Consider the following 24,475-nt stretch of genomic DNA (forward strand, 5'->3'; position numbering starts at 1 on the left):
CCACAAGTTTCTTGAAGGCAATAATTAGGTATTGATGAGTACCCCAAAATTCAATGCCAATTATAGGAAAAGATTTTCTAAGAATTACTGGTGTGGTATTGGGCAAAATGGTGAAGCATTCATTGGAATCTGGAACTCAGGCTGAAGAGATTGAAACTTGTTGAGCTCAGGAGACTGTAGTCTCTTCCATTCAAACTTGGTGCCTTAGAATATGTTTTGTATTAGTTATCTCTTGCTGAATAACAAATGATGCCCGACATAGTGGCTTAACACAAGAATCATTTATTATCTCTTACAATATAGTTCAGGGATACAGGAGTGACTTCTCTGGCCACGAACCCAACGTCTCCTATTGGGTTGTGGTTAGATGCTGGCCAGGGCTCCAGAAACTGGAAGGCTTGATTGAGGATGAAAATCAACTTCCAAGGCTGCTTCCTTACGTGCCTGGCCATAAGTGAGAAGTCCCAGAGAGCCTCTTGAGTGCCCTCATGGCAGGGTGGCCCATTTTACCAAGATTGAGAAACCCAAGAGCCAAGGTAGAAGCTGCAATGCCTTCTCCCTCTTTTTTTTTTTTTTTTTTTTTTTTTGAGACAAAATCTTGCTCTCTTGCCCAGGCTGGCGTGTAGTGCCATGATCTTGGCTCACTGCAACCTCCACCTCTGGGGTTCAAGTGATTCTCCTACCTCAGCCTCCCGAGTAGCTGGGATTACAGGTGTGTGCCACCATGCCCAGCTAATTTTTAGTAGAGATGGGATTTTGCCATGTTGGCCAGACTAGTCTCAGACTCCTGACCTCAACTGATCCATCCACCTCCACCTCCCAAAGTTCTGGGATTATAAGCGTGAGCCACCACGCCTGGTCTCCAATGCCTTTTCTGACCTAGCCTGAGAAATCACACACTGCCATTTCTGCTATATTCTGTTGGTCACAAGAATCAGTCCTGCTTCAGGGTAAGAGGGGACTACAGAGGGCATGGATACCCAGAAGTGAGGATCACTAGGGGCCATCTTGAAGGCTGGGGGCCATAAGTTTCTAGGAAAGAATTTATTCCTTAAACAGTTTTAGGTGAGAAACGTGAAACAACAGACTCAAAAGATATTGGAAAGTGCCTGTTGACTGGACAAGCAGAAACATTTTAAATGATTTGTGCAATTTCCTATAATGCTGTTTACACAATGGGCAATGATCTGTAGCTTGAGGTTGGGACTCCTTAGAAACATGTAGATTGAGTTGGACTTGAACAAAACAGTTTTGCGTCAGATGAGAGAGAGTTAGCTCTCAGTGATTGACTTTCTTCTAAAACACTAAAATCCATTCCATTAATTCTGGAACCTTGAACCCAAGAGTCAGGCCAGTGCATGGTCTGAGTTTTGCTACCTGCTTTCTGGACCAGGATGTGGCTGCACAGCGGAGCCCTTTGTTGTGCTCTGAGCAGAGGAATCCCGCTGGCCTGACTGCTTCAGGGCTCCTTTCCTGAGTAGGACAATTCTACCACCTGGTGGATCAGTCTCTCCAAAGCAAACGGGCTCCTCTTCATGCCTCCAAGCTCCGAGACCTGTGCTGATCCCCAAACGCTGGGGAACAGAGATGACCCATGGACTCCTTATCAAGTGCCATCAAATGCCACTTGCTCATAAGAAGCTTTTAAGTTCATTAAGTTCATGCTACCAAAGGTCAAGTTCCCATCGTATAAATGAAAAAAAAAAGAAAAAAGAAGAAGATTAAAGAAACCACAAAGCTGAGAAAGCAGCATTGGAAACCAGAGCAAATGAAAAGCCAGCAATTAGTATGCTGAGCCTTATTACTCAGTCATGGACATAGCCTGAAAATGCCACTCTCATCTTGTGGGAAGTTGTCCTTTTAGCCATTCAAAGCAAAAATAATAATAACAATACTATGGTACATTTACTTCCTGATGTAATATATTAAAATACATTATCCTTTAGCTTTCTCAAAATAACTTGCTGAGGTCAATATTACTTGCTTCTGGCCACTCTAACTAAAATGGCAAACCCTCCTTTTTTCCTTCTCCCACTTGACTTTTTTTCATAGAGCATCTCACTATTTGGCATTGTATTCTATGTCTACATACTTGTTTATTTTCTCATTGTCTGTTTGCCTGTCTAAAAGGTAAGCTCCATAAGAGCAGGGGTTTTGCCTATTTTGCTTTTTGCCACACTCCCAGAGCCTAGTAAATACTCCATAAATGATTGTGGAAAAATAAATTTTACATCAAATGAGCTATGAGAGGTATAAAATTTGGACTGAAAGATCTGGGGGAAGTCAGCTATAACTTCCCCCAGATCTTTCCATCCAAATTTAATGGCCTGCCTATGGCACGGCCAAGAGCGGCACCGGCATTGCGGCCATGTCCGTCATGCGGCCGGAGCTGATCATGAAGTCCATCATCCCAGTTGTCATGGCTGGCATCATCGCCATCTACGGCCTGGTGGTGACAGTCCTCATCGCCAACTCCCTGAATGATGACATCAGCCTCTACAGGAGCTTCCTCCAGCTGGGCGCTGGCCTGAGCGTGGGCCTGAGCGGCTTGGCAGCTGGCTTTGCCATCTGCATTGCCGGGGACGCCGGCGTGCGGGGCACCGCCCAGCAGCCCCGACTATTCGTGGGCATGATCCTGATCCTCATCTTCGCCGAGGTGCTCGGCCTCTACGGTCTCATTGTCGCCCTCATCCTCTCCACAAAATAGCCCCTCCCAAACTCACCAGCCACAGAATATTATGTAAAGACCACCCCTCCTCATTCCAGAACGAACAGCCTGACACACACGCACGGGGCCGCCGCCCCTAGTAGTTGGTCTTGTACATGCGCAGTGTCCTAGTGCCCATCATCTGTTGCCCCAGCCTTGCCCCTGCCCGCCCCGTGCCGTGGACATCTGGGCCCACTCATCACCCCTCCAGGCCCCCGGCGCCCCACCCCCTAGAGTGCTCTGTGTATGCGGATGATGTAGAGTTGTCATTTCTCTTAACTGGATGTTTATTTATAAAGATCTGGCCTGTTCTTGCATTTGCGGAGCGGCCCTCGTCTCCCAGCTATCTATAACCTTAGCTAGAGTGTCGCCTTGTGGGTTCCTGTTGCTGAGACTTTCTGGATGGAGCCGCCCTCGCCCCCGGACCCTTAGCCCTGCGCGGAGCTGTGTCCAATAAAGTTCTCGGATGCGTAAAAAGAGCCAAAAGCCCAGGTTTTAGGAAACCTGAAGCCACCAAGTTGCAAAATGGGTACATGGAAGAGCTGAGACTAGAACCTAGGTCTTCTGATATTTAGTCACTTTCTTGCTATCATAAGCAAGCTAAGGGTTGTGCCCCAGCATATAAAGGTAATGGTGCAGTAGGAAACTACCCTTGTATCCTCTTGCTTTTTCCACTGTGGCTGGTTGGCCTCTTGGTTTATAGGCTTGTAAATGCACAGTGTGTGTATCTCAGGATTGTGCAATACGCCTTGTCCAACATCCATTCCATTCTATTATCAACACAATCTGTAAGGAAATAGCTTGAAAACAGTTATACCTGCCTACCATGACTACTTGGATGCATATATCTACGTTTCTACGTGGGAGGAATTTACGTCCAAGCTCTGAGCAAACATCTGAATCAGGGCTGGGTGCGGTAGCTCAAGGTAATTCCAGCACTTTGGAGGCTGAGGCGGGTGGATCACCTGAGGTCAGGAGTTCTAATAGCCTGGCCAACATGGTAAAACCCCATCTCTACTAAAAATACAAGAATTAGCCAGGTATTGTGACATGTGCCTGTAATTTCAGCTACTCAGGAGGTTGAGGCATGAGAATTTCTTGAACCCAGTAGACTGAGATTGTAGAGAGCCAAGATTATGCCACACTACTCCTGCCTGGGCAGCAGAGCACTACAGGATGGGCAACAGTGTCTCAAAAACAAAACAAAACAAAACAAGCAAAAAAAAAAAATCTGAATCAGCACAGAGATTAAGTCCCACAGAAGTTCAATACAGATCTCATTTGTCATGTTTACACATTTTCAGGCCCATTTGATAATTCTTTAACTATTTTACTAGGTAAAGCTGAACCCTCATCACCTGTTTTTTTCCTTTGCTTCTCTGGCTTTGTCTCTCTTGAGAGCTGAAAGTAGCTGTCAGGATGGAGCATGCCCAGTGAACACCCAGGAGTTTTGATTGTCAAGTTGGGAAACCTACAGTAATTACTCCCTTATGGTCATTTGCTTGTAGGGCCAAGAACAACCGAAATACATCAGCTGGGAGTTGACCCTCAAGAGCAAACAGATTAGTTCAGCTTATATCCCTGAAGCAGCTTGTTAGTTGGGGTCTGATTCTGCTGAGCAGAAACACATGTTTATACCCAAATGACTCAGTTCAGTGTATTCCTCCTGAAAACAGTGTTGGAGTCCATGTATTGGCATTAATTTAGTGGATTTGTTATGCTGGACCCACCTTGTCCCATCACTACTGTCTGAACTGCCTTTCTAAGCTGTCTTTCTGCTCTACACCATACGGTGAACAAAAAGAGCATTATCTGATAAACTACTTAAGAACTGCAGGAATTCGGCTGAAAATAAATGAGGGAATTTTTGCTACTGAATACATTGAATCAAGTGACTGCAGAGTGTAAATTCTCTTCACAGTTTGTCACATTTTCATGTTATCTTTTCCCCTTGGAAAGATGGCATAAAGAAAAAAGAATCACTGGAAAGGGTGTGGGCCTTGGAATGTGGATTCAAATCACAGATCTGCCATTTACTGACTGTGGCACTTTGACTGGGATGGCTAACATTTCAAAATCTCCTTTTTTATTTTTATCTGTAAGCCAGGTATAGTGACAACTATATTGCAAGCTTGCTGTTAAGTTTGAATAATGTGAGTACAGTCACTGACAGTTCCCAGTAGACAAGCAGGGTCTTCATATATGGCAGTGAATGTGATTATCATTAATAACATTTGCTAAGGGTCTACTGTGTGAGTCAGGATTAGGGCAGCCATAGTCTCACTGAAGGGCAGAGAAAGGAAAGCTGAGGTAAATCCTTGTCATAGCTGACTTTTGTGATTTTGGACAAGTCAACCTGTCTGAGACTTAGTATTAGTTTCTTTAAAAAAAAAAATAGGGAGAAATATGGGCACGGTGGCTCATGCCTGTAATCCCAACACTTTGGGAGGCCAAGTAATCCCAGCACTTTGGAAGGGTGGATCACTTGAGGTCAGGAGTTTGAGACCAGCCTGGGCAACATGGCAAAACCATACCTCTATTGAAAATACAAAAATTAGCTGGGCACGGTGGCACATGCTTGTAGTCCTAGCAACTTGGGAGTCTGAGGCAGGAGAATCGATTGCTTGAACCCTGGAAGTGGGAGGTTGCAGTGAGCAGAGATCATGCCACTGCACTCCAGTCTGGGCAACAGAGTGAGACACTATCTCAAAAAAAAAAAAAAAAAAAAGAGTCACAGGAGTTCAGAGAATGGAGCTCCAAGGGCAATGGAGCAGATTGCCTGAAACTCAGAGATTCCTAGTTTAAAACAAAAGATGTTGAAAGTGATTTATCCTCACAGTTTTCAAAGGGTAGATCTGAGGATTCAATAGAAACTCCAAAGTCCTTAAATCATCTGGTCTATCTTGGAAGGGCAGGGCAGGGTGGGGCAAGGTCAGCTATAAGAGCACATGTTAGTTTTATCTTTGCAGACAAGGAAACTGGAGTCCACTGATATGGTCAGAGTCAGATGGGAAGTGTGAGGCGAAGGCCAGATATTTCCAAATGTGGTCAAAGGAAGTGGAAAGAAACTAAGGTTTAGAGCCAGAGAGTCTTGAGTTTGCTATTCAGTTCCTCCCTTTACTAACCATGCAAATTTAGGTAAATTACACTGAACCTTTCTGAGCTTCATTTTCTTTTTATCTGTAAGAGGAGGATGAGGAAAACACATCAATGATATCACTGGAGTTGGCATGGGATGGAGTGAAATAGCAGAGACAAGGATGCAATTTAGTACAGAATTGTGTTTCTACCCCTCCCTTTCAGTTGTGATAATGAGTTTCACCTTTTTTCTAGGCTGAAGCCAATAGAGAGCTCACGTTTTGTAGGCCAGAAGGTAGGGAAGATTGTTCTTTTCTCTTAACTGCTATAAAAGTGTAAACTGATTCAAAAGCAGGGCTGATGAGTTTTATTATCTTTGTGTTCTCAATAACTATTCCAGAGCCAAGAACTTGGAAGGCACTACACAAATACTCATGAACTGAAAGTATCACCAGGTTGTTTATAAAACTTCAAATTGTTCCTCCACCTACAGCAGCCCATTTTGACTTCAGAAGAAACAGCAAATCAACATCATTTGAGAGGGTTCTGCTTCTGGTCTGGTGAAGTAGCTCCGATTGAGCCAACCTGCACGATAACAACTATAATATCTGGGGACAATATATTTTTTAAAATTAACTGAAGGCACAAGAGAGTGAGGAAAAGCACACAGATACCGGAGGGGAGTTGATTTGTGGATGAAGGGAATGATACTGGGTACATTTCTCTTTTTTTTAATTTTTAAAAAATTGGTTTCAGCTTTTGGCATGAGGGCAGGCCATAGTCTATCCCCTCTGTTGTGAATAAAACCAGTGGAAAATTATGTCTTACTGGCTTAAAAAAAACAAAATATGGAATTCAGGACAACCAGAGCAGCTAGAAAGTGAGGAGAAAATTCTGAAAAAGACAGTCAGGGAGAGAAAGCCCTCAATTCTGCTTATAAACTATCTGAATCTTTGACTAATCTGAACCATAATATGCACAGGGAACTACTTCAGAAAACAAAATCAATACTTCTTTTTTTTAAAACTTTTATTTTAGGTTTAAGTTTAAACTTTTATTTTATTTTTAGGTTTAGGTGTAGAATTTTATTTTTTGTTTTTTTATTTTACTTTAAGTTCTGGGATACATGTGCAGAACATGCAGGTTTGTTACATAGGAATACATGTGCCATGGTGGTTTGCTGCACCTGTCAACCCATTATCTAGGTTTTAAGCCCTGCCTGCATTAGGTGTTTTTCCTAATGCTCTCCCTCCCCTTGATCCTTACCCTCCGATAGGCCCTGATATGTGATGTCCCTTCCCTGTGTCCCTGTGTTCTCATTGTTCAACACCCACTTATGAGTGAGAACATGCGGTATTTGGTTTTCTGTTCCTGTGTTAGTTTGCTGAGAATGATGGCTTCCAGCTTCATCCATGTCCCTGCAAAGGACATGAACTCATTCTTTTTTATGGCTGCACGAAATCAATACCTTTCAGAGGAACATAACAGAAGTCAAAGTTTCTACAATGTATTTTTTTGCAATGTCTGGGATATAATCTCATATTAATTGTTGTATAAAGAAATAGAAAGATGTGCTCTCTGCATTAAAAATACCCCAAAATTACAACATTGTAATATGAGGCTTATAATACATGTAGATATCATACCTATTAGAACTGTTGCATAAATGATGCAGGTTTGTTATAGTTTACATGTTGTATAATATTAACTCTACATTGGTTGTGAAAAGTTAAAAATGTATATTTTAGTTCCTAGGGCAAACACTAAAAAATAACATGCAGATATGGCTAAAAAGTCAATAAAGAAGTTAAAATAGAATATCAAATTAACTTTATTTGATTAGGGCTTTCCAGATATGCTTCCACTGAAGATTTTCAGACCCACTCAATAGCAGCCTCAGCTTATAATCACAGAATGAAAGGATTAGCAAAATCCAGATGTGAGCATCTAAAAAGGCTCCCTAGAGACATGACCCCTCCAGTCTTAATGAGAACGAGAAGGGAAGCAATAGAATTCAGGAGGGACATCCCAGATTAGGGACATGAGCAAGAACTAGGGGCACGTAAACATAAAAGGCCACTAAAGTTCAAGGCTCGGAAATGTGTAAGAAACTTCTGGTTCTCTCCTTTGAAGTCTGCTTCCTGCAGCTGGTTTTCCCAGGGCTTAGAGAAGGTAAGGCTGAGGGAGGTGAGTTCCAGCCACAATCAACCACTACCAGCATTTTGGACTAATTTGGGTAAACAAGTGGCTAGGCATTTGCTGACTACACTTCCAAGATATTGAAGAAGGAAGGAAAAGAGCAAAATAACATTATTGTCCCTCTTTCAACCTGGTGTTTTTGCACCTGTATTGCCATGCCACAAAGCAGGGGAAGTGCTTAACCTGACTGCCATTAATCCCTCAGATTATTCACATACTCCCTTGGGATAGTTTCCAAGTCAGCATTGGCTATTTCAAAAGCAACAGCTGTGGGGGCATGAAAGTGCCTGAGAAGTCCATACTGAGACAGCCCCAAATCCCACATTATTTCTGTGTAAACAAGGAATTGCAAGGACCGAAGAAGTTTTACTAATACAAATTAAACTGAGAACTCCAAACCATATATTGGAAACTCCTTCACATGGTTTTCTGGAATCTACATGTCTGACCTAGTCCAAAAGGTGACTAAATCTTATCTTGTTCTGATTCAGCACCTCCAGAGAACATACTGCCTTCAAAAAGGGATTAGCATTTGAGAAAGAATTTCTTATTTGGAACTGAGTGGGGGAAAAGAGGGCTGAAATAAATAATAAAATAACAAGGTAGATTCAGAATTTTTTTTTTTTTTTTTGAGATGGAGTTTTGCTCTTGTTGCCCAGGATGGAGTGCAATGGCTCAATCTCGGCTCACTGCAACCTCCGCCTCCCAGCTTCAAGCTATTCTCCTGTCTCAGCCTCCCAAGTAGTTGGGATTACAGGCATGTGCCACCACGCCCGGCTAATTTTTGTATTTGGTAAAGACAGGGTTTCACCATGTTGATAAGGCTGGTCTCAGACTCCGGACCTCGGATGATCTGCCCACCTCAGCCTCCCAAAGTGCTGCTGGGATTACAGGCGTGAGTCACTGTGCCCGGCTGGATCCAGAATTTTTAAGGGGGACAAAATACTGGCTGACTCTATGGGCTATTGTGTCTTTGGGTTCTATAAATGACTAGACAAGGGCCTGAAAATGCCTATGGTGGGGAGAAGCTGTCTGACTGCAGCACAGGAACCAGGTTCAGGGGAGACAGGCACAAAATGTAAGGGAGCACCAAAAAAAAAAAAAAAAAAAAAAAATAGCAATCGAAATAAACGTTTTAATGCAATACTGAAAAAAACCCCATAAAATTCCTGTAAAAATATGTGACGAACAAAATACCTAAATTTTACATAAAGACTAGGTGTTGCTCTTTGTTTGTTACCTTGGGTTATTATGTGACAGGGAAGGCTGTTTCCCATCAGTGCTTGGTTCCTGGATCTGCGTTGCCATGGCATCCTCCTGTGTGGGCATATGAGGAAAGTTGGTAATGATGAGATGGTGAGCAAACAAACCAGATGATATCACAAGGCTTTGTGTATAGACAAGATTTTTGGTTTTGGTTTTAATGGCAGAGGTTTAACCAATGCTTCTACTTGATTCAAAGTAGGAGGATATCTTGGTAAGTGCATTTAGGATTACATATTTTTCCTTGTCTTTAGGCTCCAACAAGGCTCAGCATGACACTGGGCTGAGCAGGATGTGCTGTGATTGGGGAAGACTTGGGAAAAGCCAAGAACACTTTTACTGAGAGCTTGGCATCACCGAGGAGCTTTTGCGAATTCAGGATGAGTTGATCCACAGCTGAGGGCTTGAGGAATAGCTGGCTGCAAATTCCTAAGAAGGGCAAGGAACAAAGCAAACTGGAGGGCTCAGTACAATAATCGAGCCCACAGAGGGACGACGGCTTTGGCTGAGGAGTCAGCTACTAGTCCTAGGCCTGCCCCTAACTTCCTGTGTGACCTGGACCTATCACACCCTTTCTGAGCCTCAGTTTCTACACCAGTAAAATGAAGTGGTTCTTATGCTTGTTTTATCTGGGAACCCTTTCCAAATAAATTTTATGTGGAAGCCATAGATAGAAGTAGTATGATCTGGTTGAACTTGAGTTTTGCTATGGTCTGAATGTTTGTGTTTCCCCAACATTCATGTGTTGAATTCTAACCCATAATGTGACGGTATTAGGAGCGGGTGGGCTTTGAAGATGATCTGATCATGGAGGGAAGCCTCAGAAATGGCATTGGTGCCTTACAAAAGAAGCCCAAGGAAGATCCCTTGCCTCTTCCCCATGTGAGGTCACAGCAAGAAGATGCTGTGAGCCAGAAAGCACCCTTAACCAGACACAGAGTCTGCCTTGATCTCGGACTTCTCAGTTTCCAGAACTGTGAGAAGTAAACTTCTGTTTATACGCTACTCAATTTACGGTATTTCATTATAGCAGCTGAATGGACTAGAAAAGGGTGTAAAATGAAGACTCTCACCTGTTTAGTTTTCCTGGATGACCCCAACATGGTCTCCTATGGAAACCTCCACCATCTCAGGGCTCTTCAGAGGACAGTTTGAAAACACTGTGTTAGGGAATGATTGATGTCCATTCCAGCTCCAACATTCTATTCTAGCCCAGAAGAAAGCCCTGCCTGTACTGCATGTTTACAATTTGACAGTGAAATGTTTACCCATGTCAGAAAACCAGAGGAGCCTCCAGCCTTTGGACCGCACTTTTGGGTGTGCCCTGTTCTGTTTCTGGGCTCTTCCAGCCTGGAGGGCCCATGGAATTAGCAGAAGCATCAATAGGATTTAGTCAGCCTTACTGTGGCCAGTGCAATTATACAGTGGAGTGAGGCACACTGCCAGGATTTTAACATGAAGCAGGCACTCCTGGGGAACATTGACAAATGACCAGAGGTTGTCTGCACGTGGCCAAGAGCCAGCCATAGCCAGCTGGGCTCTACTTCCTGATGAATGTGACCATTCCGGACTTGTGACATCTTCCAGGATTAGGAGTGAGTGAATTCTAGGGGTATTCAAAACAACAACAAAGTTCTCTTCTTCGCTAGGGTTGTTGTCAGCTGGGTTATGATTTTGTTTTTTTTTTTTTTTCCTTGAGATGGAGTCTCACTCTGTCACCCAGGTGCCTCCTGGGTTCAAGCAATTCTCCTGTCTCAGCCTTCTGAGTAGCTACACGCCCAGCTAATTTTTGTATTTTTAGTAGAGACAGGGCTTCACCATGTTGGCCAGGCTGGTCTCTATCTCTTGACCTCATGATCTGCACGCCTCAGCCTCCCAGGGTTTTGGTTTTAATAGCAGAGCTTTTTACTAGCGTAGAGGCTCTGTTATTCAATTGTTACAAATCTTCAAACATGTAACAGCCAACTCTTAAAACACAGGGGCTGGGGATGTAACAGGAACTATGAAATGAACGGGAATTTCAGGGCCTGGAAATTCCTTGCTGGAACTCCAGTTTCAGTTCTTAGGAACTGGAGTTCTTCAGAATACTAGCTGTGTAATATTGACCAAGTTTTTAAAACTTATCAGAACTTCAAGTTTCTTACCTATACAATGAAAATAAGATACCTGATAGATCTGTTCTGAGGGTTATAAATGGGATTATGTGAATAAAATACATATAGTAGATGCTCAGTAAATGTTTCCTTCCTTTCTTTTTTCTGTAACTCTCATCTCTTTAGAGAAATGGGTTAAGAAAAGTTTTCTGCTTGGATCAACAGTGGGATCTGTTTTGTGGGATTATGCTGATTATTTATTTTTATTTTTCCATTTTCCAAGTGTTTCATAGTAAGCATGTGTATCAGGATATTTTAACTAGTCTAATACCTAACAAAATTGAAGTTTAGAAGAAGAATAGAGCTTATATTTCTGACAAAGGACTAATTTCCCTATACGTAAAAGGACAGTAGAACTAAAATTTTTAAAAGACCAATAATCCAATATAAAAATAAATTAAAAAGTTCATAAAATAGGAAATGCAAATAACTCTTAAACATATAAAATAATGCTCATGATTCATTCAGAGTAAGATCAATATAAATTTAAATTACACAAAGATACCATTTTTCACCAATCAGATTTGCAAAAATACAAAAGTGACAATACATTCTGTTGGACCAGTTCTATAGAGAGTGGTCTGATATGCTTACATGTGTCACAGACGTATGCATATCTATAAACTTATATGGAATGATCTCCAAGATATAAAGCAATGAAGGCAAAGTGTATAGAAGAATGTGTAAAATGAGCTACCTTTTGTGGAAAAGGAGGACATTTTCTTGAAATGCAACAAAATTCTGGAAAGATACACTAAGAAGAGTATTGGAAACTGGCTGGGTGCAATGGCTCACGCCTGTAATCCCAACACTTTGGGAGGCCGAAGAGGGCAGACCACCTGAGGTCAGGAGTTCGGGACCAGCCTGGCCAACATCTCTACAAAAATACAAAAAAATTAGCCTGGCGTAATGGCAGGTGCCTGTAATTCCAGGTACTCAGGAGGCTGAGGCAGGAGAATCACTTGAACCCGGGAGGCAGAGGTTGCAGTGAGCCTCGACTGTGCCATTGCACACCAGTCTGGACAATAGAGCATGATTCCATCCCAAAAAAAAAAAAAAAAAAAGAGTATTGGAAACTGAGCAAATGATAGGGGTGGAAAGAAGATTTTTCACTGTGTATAATCTTACGATTTGTTTATTTTTTATTTTAAAAATGTATTCTCAATTAAAAAATATTGTGATAAAACATAAAAAGTATGTTAGCAAAGATGGAGAATGTTGTATAGACAATCAACAGTGATTGCCAAGCATGCATTAATTTCTAATCAGATAAAGGACAATACAATTTTTTTTAAAAAGATAGCAATCTCCAGATATGAGGGGGACTTTATTTCTGAAGCACAGTGATTAGGGCCTTCTTAATTTGCTGCAATTCAGATTCTGGTTGGGAGTTTAAGTAGTACATTACAAATGCCACATTTCATCAGTGCATTGTTTTTATAACTTTATTTTTTTTTTTTACAAATCTATGCACTTTAACATATCATCTTTCTATAAGAATGCATATATTATTAAAAATAACACAGCATTTATAGTTCCATCAACCAGAGGAGAGTAGTGGCTTCAGAATTTCTGTGTAGGAAAAACTAAAGACAGCAAACTAGTTGGAAGGTGACAACTGAGGAGAAGTGAGTCAATGTTTCTTTTTATTGAGGTTTGCTCTAATCAAAGATCGAAGACCAAAAGCTAAGGCACTGAAGTAGATGTCGGTGCCTGAGGCAGACTGCATTTTCCAAAGGTCCCCACAATATATCTTATCATACCTGTTCTTCCTGCAATGCAATGTTGCCCCTCCTGCCACTGAGAGGTGGAGTCTGTGTTTCCTTCTGTCATGTGCTGAATTGTGTCACCCCAAATATTTATGTATTGAAATCCTAAAACCTAGTACCTCTGAATATAACCTTATTTGGAGTTAAGTTTTTTAAAGAGGTGATTAAGTTAAAGTGAGTCTTTAGGGTAGGCCCTTATCTATAGGGTCTTTTTTTTTTTTCAAAGACTGAGTCTCACTCTCTCACCCATGCTGGAGTGCAGTGGTGTGCCATAGCTCACTGCAGCCTCAACCTTTTGTTTAAGTGATCCTTCTGCCTCAGCCTCCAGAGTAGCTAGGAATATAGGCACATGCTGCCACACCTGACCTGGCTAATTTTTTAAAATTTTTTGTAGAGATGAGGCCTTGCTATGTTGCCCAGGCCTGGTCTCTAGCTCCTGGCCTCAAACGATTCTCTTGTCTTGGCTTCCCAAAGTGCTGAGATTACGGGCATCAGACACTGTAAGCCAAATAAGGACTAGCGTCTTCATAAGAAAAGGAAATTTGGAGACACGGAGAAACATAGACATGTATACACACAGAGATGATGATGTGAGAACATAGTAAAAAGGTGGCCATCTGCAAGCCAAGGAGAGTTCCCCTAGAGAAACCAGCACTGTCAACACCCAAATCTTGGACTTTGAGCTCCAGAATTGTGAGAAAGTACAGTTTTATTGTTTAAGCCACCCTCTCTGTGGTATTTGGTTATGGCAGCCCCAACAGACTAATACACCTCCTGTCTTAGTTCAGGCTGCTGTGACAAAATGCTACAGACTGGGTGGCTTAAACAACTGACAGCTATTTTTCATAGTTCCTGAGACTGGAAGTTTGAGATCAGCATGCCAGCATGGCTGGCTTCTACTGGAGGCCCTCCTCCTGGCTCGCAGGCAGCCATCTTCTTGCAGTGTCCTCAGGTGGTGGAGAGACAGAGGGCTCTGTTTTCTTCCTCTTCTTGTAAATGAGCTAATCCGGTCATGAGGATTTTGCCTTCATAACCTTATCTAAATCTAATCATCTCCCAAAGCTCCTACCTCCAAATCCCATCCCACTGGGGACTAGAACTTCAACATATGAATTCTGGGGGGACACAAACATTCAGCACTTCCCTTTGAAGCTGGGTGGTCCTTTATGGGTGCCTGGACCAATACAGGAACGCAGAAGTGACACTGTGACTTTGAAGCTTAGGTCATAAAAATACCAAGCGCGTTCTCCTTGTTCTGTTGAGATGCTCCTTCTTGGAATCCAGAGCTGTGAGGAAGAGAAGCCACTTTGTGGAGAAACCACATATAGGTGTTATAGCTGACAGCCAACACCATCATCGTAAGACTTCAGATGACTTCGGTCCTCAGCAGTCATCATCACCCCCAGTATTCAAGCTACACCAGCTGATACCATGTAATACAGAGACAAGTTCTCCAGCCAAGCTTTACTCACATTGTAGGTTTGTAAGAAAATGAATGATTGCGGTTGTTTTCGTGACTAAGGTTGGGGTGGTTTGTTACCCAGCACCCGGGGCTCTTTTACTGAGCCAGTGTATCCAACCTTCACCTGATAGGAATGTGGGCTGCTAACAGCTTACAGCTGCTCCCTTTCCTTCGGAGGATTACCCTAGGCTGACTGGAGTCCCAAGGGAGGTTACGTTCACCACCCTCAGCCCAGGGGCAGCCTGCAGCCAATGACTGGTACACAAGATGGTCCTTTACCTGAAGCAGAGCCAACTCTGTGGTACAGTTCACACTCCATGAGATTAGGGTGAAGCTGGAGCTCAGGTGAGGCCACATTCCTATCTAGCCCCTTCCCTGCTCCATCGCCTTCCTGCTCTCCCTTTCTTCTGAGACTTCCCTCAATAAATCACATGTGTGGAAATCCCTGTCTCAAGTGCTGTGTCTAGGTGTCTGACCTAAAACAGGCACAAATGGAAGACATTAGGCAGGGTCAGGGAGAAGTCTTCCCCAGCCATCAGTTGATGGCTCTGCTGCCCAGAGATATCCTGTTAATATTTTACTATACATGAGCTTATCTAATACTTGTAAAGCATTTAGTAAATTCCCCAGCCTACAGTAAGTACTCAATAAATGTTAACCATTATTACCATATCTCTCAGTACTTTTTCTTTTTTTGACATAGGGTCTCACTCTGGGTCCCAGGCTGGAGTGCAGTGAGTGGCATGATCTTGGTTCACTGCAACCTCTGCCTCCCTGGGTACAAGCGATTCCCTGCCTTAGTTTCCCCAGTAGCTGGGATTACAGAGGTGCACCACCATGCCCAGCTAATTTTTGGATTTTTAGTAGAGATGGGCTTTCACCACGTTAGCCAGACTGGTCTCGAACTCCTGGCCTCAGCGATCTGCCCACCTGGGCCTAGTGCTGGGACTACAGATATGAGCCACCATGCCCAGCCTCTCAGTACTTTTTTTATAGTTAATAATAATATCTATTGAGTACATACTATACGTCAGGCACTGTTTGAATCATATTTCATGTATAACCTACTTAATTCTCACAAGTCTATTTGGTAATGGGTAATATTATGATTGGGCAAATGAGTCTCAAAGAAATTAAATAACAGATCCAAGGATATACAGGAAATAAGAGACAGAACTGGAAGTGTTATGTATATGCTTGTATTATGTTTTGATAGTTCACTAATTTACCTTTTGTGACCAATTGTCTAAGTGTGGAGCGGGATACTTCACTGCATTTTAAAGAGCTACGAATATGTATAGTGGTTCACTGCAGTTGTTACTTCATTCTCCCATCCTGGGAGCTACCACGCTCATAGACTTCTTGGTAACATCATTCCTTTTGATTCTTTCTTACTGAAGTGCCTCACCTCTTCTCTCTACTTATCCAAACCCTAACCATCCTTTAAGATTCACATCAAAGCCTATCTCTCCAAACATGAACTCCATGTTAATTACAGCACTGTCCACAATAGCCCAAATGCAGAAATGTCCATCAATGGATAAATGGATTTAAAAAATGGGCTATACACATACAATGGAATATTATTCAGCCTTAAAATGGAAGAAAATATTGCAACATGTGACACCATGGATGAACCTGGAGGACATTAGGCTAAGTGAGATAATCCAGTCACAGAAGGACAAATGTTTCATGATTCCATTGATAATAAAGTATCTGAAAAATAGTCAAATTCATGGAAACACAGAATAGAATTGTGGTTGCCAGGGGCTAGGAAAAGAGGCAAATGAGGAGTTGCTGTTCATTGGGTACACAGGTTCAGTTATATAAGACAAATATATTCTAGAGATCTGCTGTACAACACCGTGCCTGTAGATAACAATACTGTATTATACCCTAAAATCTGCTAAGAGGATAGATCTCAGGTTAAGTATTTTTACCACAATAAAATTTAAAAGAAAAAAGAAAACCCTGGCCGGGCACGGTGGCTCAAGCCTGTAATCCCAGCACTTTGGGAGGCCGAGGCGGGTGGATCACCAGGTGAAGAGATCGAGACCATCCTGGTCAACATGGTGAAACCCCGTCTCTAGTAATACAAAAAATTAGCTGAGCATGGTGGTGCGTGCCTGTAATCCCAGCTACTCAGGAGGCTGAGGCAGGAGAATTGCCTGAACCCAGGAGGCGGAGGTTGCGGTGAGCCGAGATCGCGCCATTGCACTCCAGCCTGGGTAACGAGTGAAACTCCGTCTCAAAAAAAAAAAAAAAGAAAAGAAAACCCTAAGTTCTATTCTTCCATGTAGTTTTCCCTGATGTCTGTTGCACTTGCTCATATCTTCTGCAGTGAACTCTTTCAATATTTATTGTATGTGTAAGTCATTCCTGGCTCTAACCATTTCCTGCTACCGCGGATCCCTATACTGATGAGTCTGTTTCCATCAGTTGCACTGCGAGCATTTTGAAGGCAGGAGCAAAACTTATGTATTGTTATTTCTCCAGCATCTTGCATAGTGTCTGTGACAAGGCAGAGTCTTTAATAAAATTTCGTTGATTGCATGAATAAATCAACAAACTATGTCATAGATGTGCGTGTTTTGTGTCTTTTATCTCGATTATAAGTCTTTGAAGTCCAGTCCTGGCTTTTAATTTCTTTTGTCCCTCATTATGTTAGGCAAATGTTAGGTCTATCACAGAAATATTCATGGAACTGAACCAGAATTGTCTGCCCTGAAGGATTGGCCACATTTTACTCTTGTTCGGGAAAAAGGACAACTCTCTGTCAAAGGGAAGCAGTCCCATGGGAAAGCCTACATGGAATTAGCAAAATTTTTAATCTCTGAGCTTGCTGCACTGCCAGCTCTATGTGTACTGTTTCTATAACTCTGCATGTGACCAAATGTCCTTGACTTGACCTTGTGGGGTATGTAAACCATGGGACTCAAGGAGGGATGTTTGTGGGAGGAGGGGATCATGTGATGTGGAGCAAACTTTCCCTGACTCAAGAGTGATTTCTGGGAAGTGGCAAGAGGTGACTCCACAAAGAGCCTTGCTGGCTTCTACAAAGACTTGACTTTTTGTGGGGATGGCACTCTGCCAGGCTGAGAGGAAGAAGAAAGCAAAGGGATGTTTTACTCCAGGTTTCACGCTGACCCTCACCAGCTTTTTTAATGCTAGTTTTTATCAGGAAGCTTCTCCTTCACAAGTTGAAGGCTGAGCTAAAGGAATACTGGTATGCCCCTTTGTACCGGAAGACCGAACCCATTCATTTCTATAAATAAAAACCAATTTTAAAAATGCATCAAGGAGCTTGCTATTCAGAGTATCACAGTGCATACTTTTGCAACATGAACTGTCTGATCCCCCTCAACTTTATCGATTTTATAAACATACATGATCAATATTGTGGTTTGTTCAAAGAAATTTATGTTTATCTTCAATGAATAGAAAAAGGCCACAAGATACAAGCACTTTAGGAAAGTTCATGAAGCTTTAGAGAATATTTCAACTTTGTTCCTATTGGGGTGCTTGAATAGCTTTAAGTTCAACTTCAAGGTCATTATATGTGCATGCTGCTGTCAGCCAGAAAAGATGAAGGCTCCTTGGGTTGGGGTCAGGATTGTAATAGGGTAGGGAGAAATTCTGGGCATTTGCAGCTGTAGGAAGTGCGTGTTCTCTCTTAATTTTGTTTACTTAAAAAAAGAAAAAGAAATCCACATGTCTCTTTGAAGCCCTGTGGGACTGTTTTCACTGTAAGCACACAGAGAAAGCCTGGGATTGTTCCTGGAATGCTGGTCTTACCATTTATTGTCCTTGAATTTAATGCCTGCTTTGCATTTGGTATAAAGATTCATTCATTCCTGTGCCAAGAAATAAAGAATCCCATTGTCTTCCTGCCCAAATTGTTCCAAGGCCATCTTTTTTCCCAAGGCCAATGAGCCCGGATAACATCTTGCATGGCCTCATGACCTGGGGCCCAAAGGGATGTTGTACCTTGTACCCTTTCTTGTCAGAATTCTTCTATCACAATATTCTGTTACACAGAGCGGACCTGCTCCTCTCAGCACCAGAAACTTCATCCTTTTCACAGGGATCCTTAGTCACCTCTGCAGATTGCCAAACAAGACATACTACAATTCACTGAAATGACGGCTGTGTCATCTTAATAGAGGGATGAGCCCTTGGTGGCTGCCGACTAGATCAGTGAGTGTCGTTGTCTTGCATGCTGTGACATGCTTTATCTCAGAATATTCCTTGATTACTCACAAGAATAAAAGCCAATTTAATTAAAATGAACTCAGAAGTGTGAAAAAAATCTCAAGCAAAAGGGGTTCCAAGTAAGGTGGTTATTTCTTCAGGCTAAAGCCACCCCCAGGGGCTGCAGCCTAAAACACATTTCTTTTTCCTTTCTAACAGAATGTTCCGATTCATTTAGAGGGTTTAATTCCAACCATCATGAAAATGGCATGTTGTTGTTTCTCCCATACCTCTTCCACATCTGCCCTCCTAAACCTTCATCCTTTCCTTCAGGCCTTCCTCTGCCAAAGAGCTACTGGCCTCCAACTTCTGAGAGAAAACAGAAGATAGGCCCCTTCCTCCCCACCTCTCTCTTCCTTCAGTTTCACACAAAGGCAGTCTTTTTCCAGTTTACTGCTAGTCCCGCCTCTTGTGTTCCTCATCCAAACGTCTCCTCCAGGAACTTGTTCCAAGTTATTTCTGCTTTGTATTGTCCTTTTCTGTTTCAACTTGCTCCATTCCCACATGCTGTAAAGATGCTCAGGTCTCCTTCATCTTTTAAAAACATCCCTCCTCACCTTTACTTAGCCTGTGTCTTTCTCCTCTTCCTCAATACTTCCCTTCTTCTTCCTTTCCCTTCCTGGATAAGGTCCTTCAAAGGATCCTTTCTACTGGACATCTCTACTCCTACCTACACTGTATTTTCATGATGTTGGTTTCCTCTTAATGGCCTCAACCCCCCCCACAATAACTCTCCCACTCATAGCCCCACAATTCCAACGAAACCATTCTGAAATAGGGCACTAAATACCTTCCTTATTTTCTTTTTGAAAAATGAATTTCATTATTTATATTTGAGGTTTACAACATAGAATACCTGTAGATAGTAAAACGGTGAAGCAGATTAACAGGTCTATCGTCTCATACAGTTACATTTTTAAAAAGATCTTCTAATTGTTAAAGGCAAAGGACTTGTTTTAGGCTCATTTTGTTTGGATTTTTACATAGTATTTGTCTCCATTAATCACTTCTTGAAATTCTACTCTTAATTTCCATGACACCACCACCTCTTCCTTTTCCTTCACTAGAATTTCTCCCCACCCTCTTCCGACCCTGACCCCAACCCAAGGAGCCTTCATCTCTTCTGACTGACAGCAGCAAGCACATATACTGACCTTGAACTTGAACTTGAAGCTATCTATGCACCCCAACAGGAACAAGGTTGAAATATTCTCTAAAGCATCATGAACTTTCCTAAGGCCCTCGTACCTTGTAGCCTTTTTCTATTCAGCAAATTAGAATACTTTCCTTCTCACTCTCTCTGACAATTCCTTCCCACCCACACCCCCAAACTCCTTAGGGTCCTTGGGTCTCATTCCTTCTCAATCTCTTGTGGCAATTTCCTCCATGTCCACAGTTCCACCTTCTACCTACATACTGATGGCTCCTATATTTATATCTCCACGCCGGACATTTCCCCTAAGTTCCAACTGCTTCCTTCCGGATCTCTTCCCCTTGGATGCCACATAGGCTGCTCAAACTCAATACACCCAAACTGCACTTACCTTTCCTATGAAACTTGTACCCCAAACCACAAAATGACACTACCATCAAAATCAGAAACCTGGGGTCATCCTCACTCTTCCTCTTTCCTTCACCTCCTATGGCCTCCTAGTCAGTTACCACATCCCGTAGACTTGACCTCTTTGGCATCTCTGATATGTATTTACTGCTCTCCTTCTCCTCTGTCCTCATCTTTTTCTTGGATTATTAAAATGCTCTTCTTGCCTCTGTGTGTGAGAGTGTGTGTGTGTGTGTGTGTGTGTGTGTGTGTCTGTAGTCGATCTTCCTTAAAGCAGCTGGAGTGAAATTCCTTCAGTGTCTTCCTATTGCTTTTAAGATGCAGTCCATACTCCATAGGGGGACAAATAAAGCCTGTTATCACATCTAGCCCAGCCTGCCCCTTAGCTCTCCATTTCTCTCTCACCTGTACCTCTTGCACTCCACCCAACACATAGACCACAAGCTAAACATATGCTCTGTTTTCGCTTTGCCCAGATTGACCCCTCTCTTACTGCCTTTCCTTACTTGTCTTGTTGCATTTTCCTCTGTCCTCAGCCCTCTTCTATGCCACATTACCTAAAAATCTGTGTTTTAATTCCCAATCCAGGGTTATTTCATCTCTAACCACTAGGAGGATTTTATGGAATGGAACCCCACCCCTACCTCCAGGTACAGCCATTCCCTCCTTTAAGTCTCAAGGTGCTCTGTACATTCTCGAACGTGGATGCTATTGTCCTTTATTACCACGATCGTTCATTTTTGTTTCTGTACTCTTCACAGTGCCGGAACTGAATAAATCTTTCTCTGAATCACTGAGGTGGACTGTTACTATTTCCAGTCTTACAAGTGGAACTTACAAATCTCGAGTACCAACAGTGAATCAGTTTTGCCCTACAAGATAACTCTGCCGTGAGAAAGGAGATAAAGCTATCTGGCTTGCCTGAGATTTTCAATAACCAAGAGTATGAGTTTTCTCTTAGTTAGCATTGGTGGAGTGCTTACTGAGTGTTAAGTTGTGTGAGAATATTCTCTGCTGTCAGTCAAACGTTTAAATGGCTCTTTCAGGATAAGTGCTTTTAATGCTCTTTAATACTTTGAAGATAATTGTAATTTTGGGTTAGAAAACACTTCAGCAATTTAAATTTATAAGTTTTTCAAATTGGGTTTGCATTTTACTTTTACAGGCTAGCAACATAACTAATTTGAATTTGTGGTTTGCTATTTCATTTTTTTTGCAAGCACAGGCCTCACTCCTTGGTAAGTAGGAGGAACACATTCTCAGGTCCCCCTGTGTAGAATATTTGCCTAATGGTGTCAGAGGAAACACATCATAGCTGATCTTATTTATTGAACATTTACTTTGTATTAGGCACTTTCTTCATATTATCTCATTTCATCCTTACAACAACCCTGGTGTGCAGGGATTCATTTACAGAAAAGGAAACTCAGGTTCTGTGCATGCCATTCAGTGGAAAGATCCCTGTCCAGCAAAGGGTGTTCATCAAGAGGCTTCTTGGCCAGTGTGGTGGCTCACGCCTATAATCTCAGCACTTTGGGAGGCCAAGGTGGCTGAATCACTTGAGGTCAGGAGTTTGAGACCAGCCTGGGCAACACAGTGAAACCCCATCTTTACTAAAAATACAAAATTAGCTTGGTGTGGTGATGCACACTTATAATCCCAGCTACTCGGGAGGCAGAGGTAGAAGAATCCCTTGAACTCAGGAAACAGAGTTTGCAGTGAGCCCAGATCGCACCACTGCACTCCAGCCCTGGGTGACAAAGACCATGTCTCAAAAAAAGGGGGAAAAAAAAAAGACTTCTTTGCTCCTGGAGACATCTTTGTGCATTAGGATGAGTAGGCAATCATCTGGGATCTTTTCCAACCACCAGCCTTCAGTACTTGTCTAGCATTTTGGGTCTTACCCTGAGACCCTCATCCTTCTGTAACCACCACCAAGAAAGGCCCGATTGTGTCATCTATCCTGATTCAAGACACCATTCGTTTCCACGTTCCCTAACAACTTTGGGTGCTAATTTGTTTCATCCTCTAAAGTTCAACACCCTTGAAATTCAACTTGAACCAGATGCTTGAGATCAAATAAATTAATCTTCCAATCTTATGAACTAAACTATTAATGGGTAATGGGGGAGGGTTAGAGAATCTCTATCATCCCCATTCACTTCAAAAATTCACATTAAATGCTTTCTGGAAACTATGTCTTACAGTGCCAGTGTTGTTTTTCCTAAGGACGAGTCTTAGGGTACATTTTAAGGCATGAAGTAGGAAAGGGTCACAGCACAGTTGACCAGAAGATACGCTATTTTAAGGAAAGTATGAGGCCTTGAGTTGAGAAAGCCTCAAATTAGCTAGAACAGTGCTTTCCAATAGAAATATAACGTTAGCCACATAGCCACATATGTAATTTAACATTTTCTGGGAGATGTTACACAAAAGTAAAAAGAAACAGGTGAATTTAATTTTAATAATATACTTTATTTAGCCTAATTGTTTAAATATTATAATTTCAATCTATAATCAATATAAAACTATTCATGAGCTATTTTACATTTTCTTAGTACCAGGTCTTTGAAATATAGCATGCATTTTACATACTGGATTAGCCACATTTCAACTGCTTAATAGCCACACGTGGCTAATGGCTACCGTATTGGATAGTTGCAGCTCTAGCATCTTGGGGTGGAAATAGTACTTAAAAGTCATTGCATCCTACAATGCATTGAAAGCCTGAAGCCCCTATAGCACATCTGAGCTTAATGGCTCTTCCGGTTGTGGGTGATTATATCTATTGGAAAACATCATTTTTCAATGTTGGGATGATCTGACTTTCAGCAATTTTTTGGACTCTGATCATCCAGGTTCAGAGAAAGCAAGCATAATACCTTTTACAGAGGAGAACTTTTCAAATACCTTAAGAAGGCCATTGTATTCTTTAGGCTAAGCATCCCTGTTTTCAACTGCCCTCTATATCGGGGGTGGATTTCCAGAGTCTAAAGGAGGTTGGACATGAGTCTCTCCTAAGTGCTCCCCAACTCAATAGTTCTTACAACTCCAAATGTTAAGCTATCAAAGCCTCTGTGTAATGTAGAAATGAAAAACTTCAAAGAAAAAATAGGCAAGTAAATCGATGAGTCACTGTGTTCATGTTCGCAGGTTATAGGGCCTAGAACAAATAAAAAGATAAAATTGTGGTATTTCTGCATAGGCCCACAGCTTCTCTTGCTACATATAGATCTTAAACCTCCGCATGATGTGCTTTTCTCTTCTGGGCCATTCCACCCTTTCATCTGGTCTACCATTTAATTTTTCTCTAAGCCTTCCACATACAAAGAGCACACCCAACACCACCTCTCAGAGAGGATTGAGTAGCCATTTATTAGTGTGAATTCAAGCCAGTGAGCTTTGTTCCCCAGGATAATTACGATTCAAACCCTATCCCTAGTTACAGGTGTTAAGGAGGCAGGAGATCGTTCTCATCCATGAAAGAATTAGTAGAAATTCAGCTATACCTTAATTTAAGCAAAAATTCAAGTTTAGTTCTTTGATTTGTCTTATAGATTGAGCAAAAAGCATCTCTTAAGCAGCAAAACATACTTTCTTCCTTCACTTTATCTAGAACATTTACCTATTTAATCAACAGGTGGGAGATTGCAAGAGGGTCACTACTCCCAGGCCATGGAAGGCCCAGCAGTGGGAACTCAACCAAGAGCTTTGGTTGGATTTGCCAAAATTCTTCATCCCTATTGGAAAAGCAATTTACTTTCTTGAGGAGAGTACCCTTTGTGAAGTAGCAGCATCATTTTCCTTTAGCAGGGGCACAGTGACAACACATTATTAGAGTGATGGAGAGACCTCTGGAGTTGAAAGCAGGAAGGGATGGAGGGATCTCTAGAGTTGAAAACAGGAAGAACATGGCCCCTTATCCTAAAATAAATAGTTGGTAAATTAGTGTCACACAGGTAAAGGATATCCTTTGCTTTTGGTAAAACTCATAAATGCAGGACAATTTAATACTTAAATTAGGAGATTTAT

General features: G+C 42.0%; 1 protein-coding gene across 1 annotated transcript; it reads left to right on the forward strand.

Annotated features, from left to right (window-relative positions):
- The first annotated feature begins 2,335 nt into the window (after window positions 1-2,335).
- On the forward strand, window positions 2,336-2,795 carry LOC105714732 (V-type proton ATPase 16 kDa proteolipid subunit c-like). Its single transcript, XM_012448830.2, has one exon. The coding sequence runs from the start codon at window positions 2,369-2,371 to the stop codon at window positions 2,705-2,707; it is 339 nt and encodes a 112-aa protein (XP_012304253.2). The 5' UTR covers window positions 2,336-2,368; the 3' UTR covers window positions 2,708-2,795.
- The last annotated feature ends 21,680 nt before the right edge of the window (window positions 2,796-24,475 follow it).

The sequence above is a fragment of the Aotus nancymaae genome, unplaced genomic scaffold (genome assembly GCF_030222135.1).
Source record: "Aotus nancymaae isolate 86718 unplaced genomic scaffold, 86718_ANA_hifiasm-v0.15.2.pri h1tg000040l, whole genome shotgun sequence".
NCBI lineage: Eukaryota > Metazoa > Chordata > Mammalia > Primates > Aotidae > Aotus > Aotus nancymaae.

Bases quoted from the DNA above. Each gene is read 5' to 3' on its own strand.
- LOC105714732 (XM_012448830.2), top strand. From the start codon at position 2,369: ATGTCCGTCATGCGGCCGGAGCTGATCATGAAGTCCATCATCCCAGTT.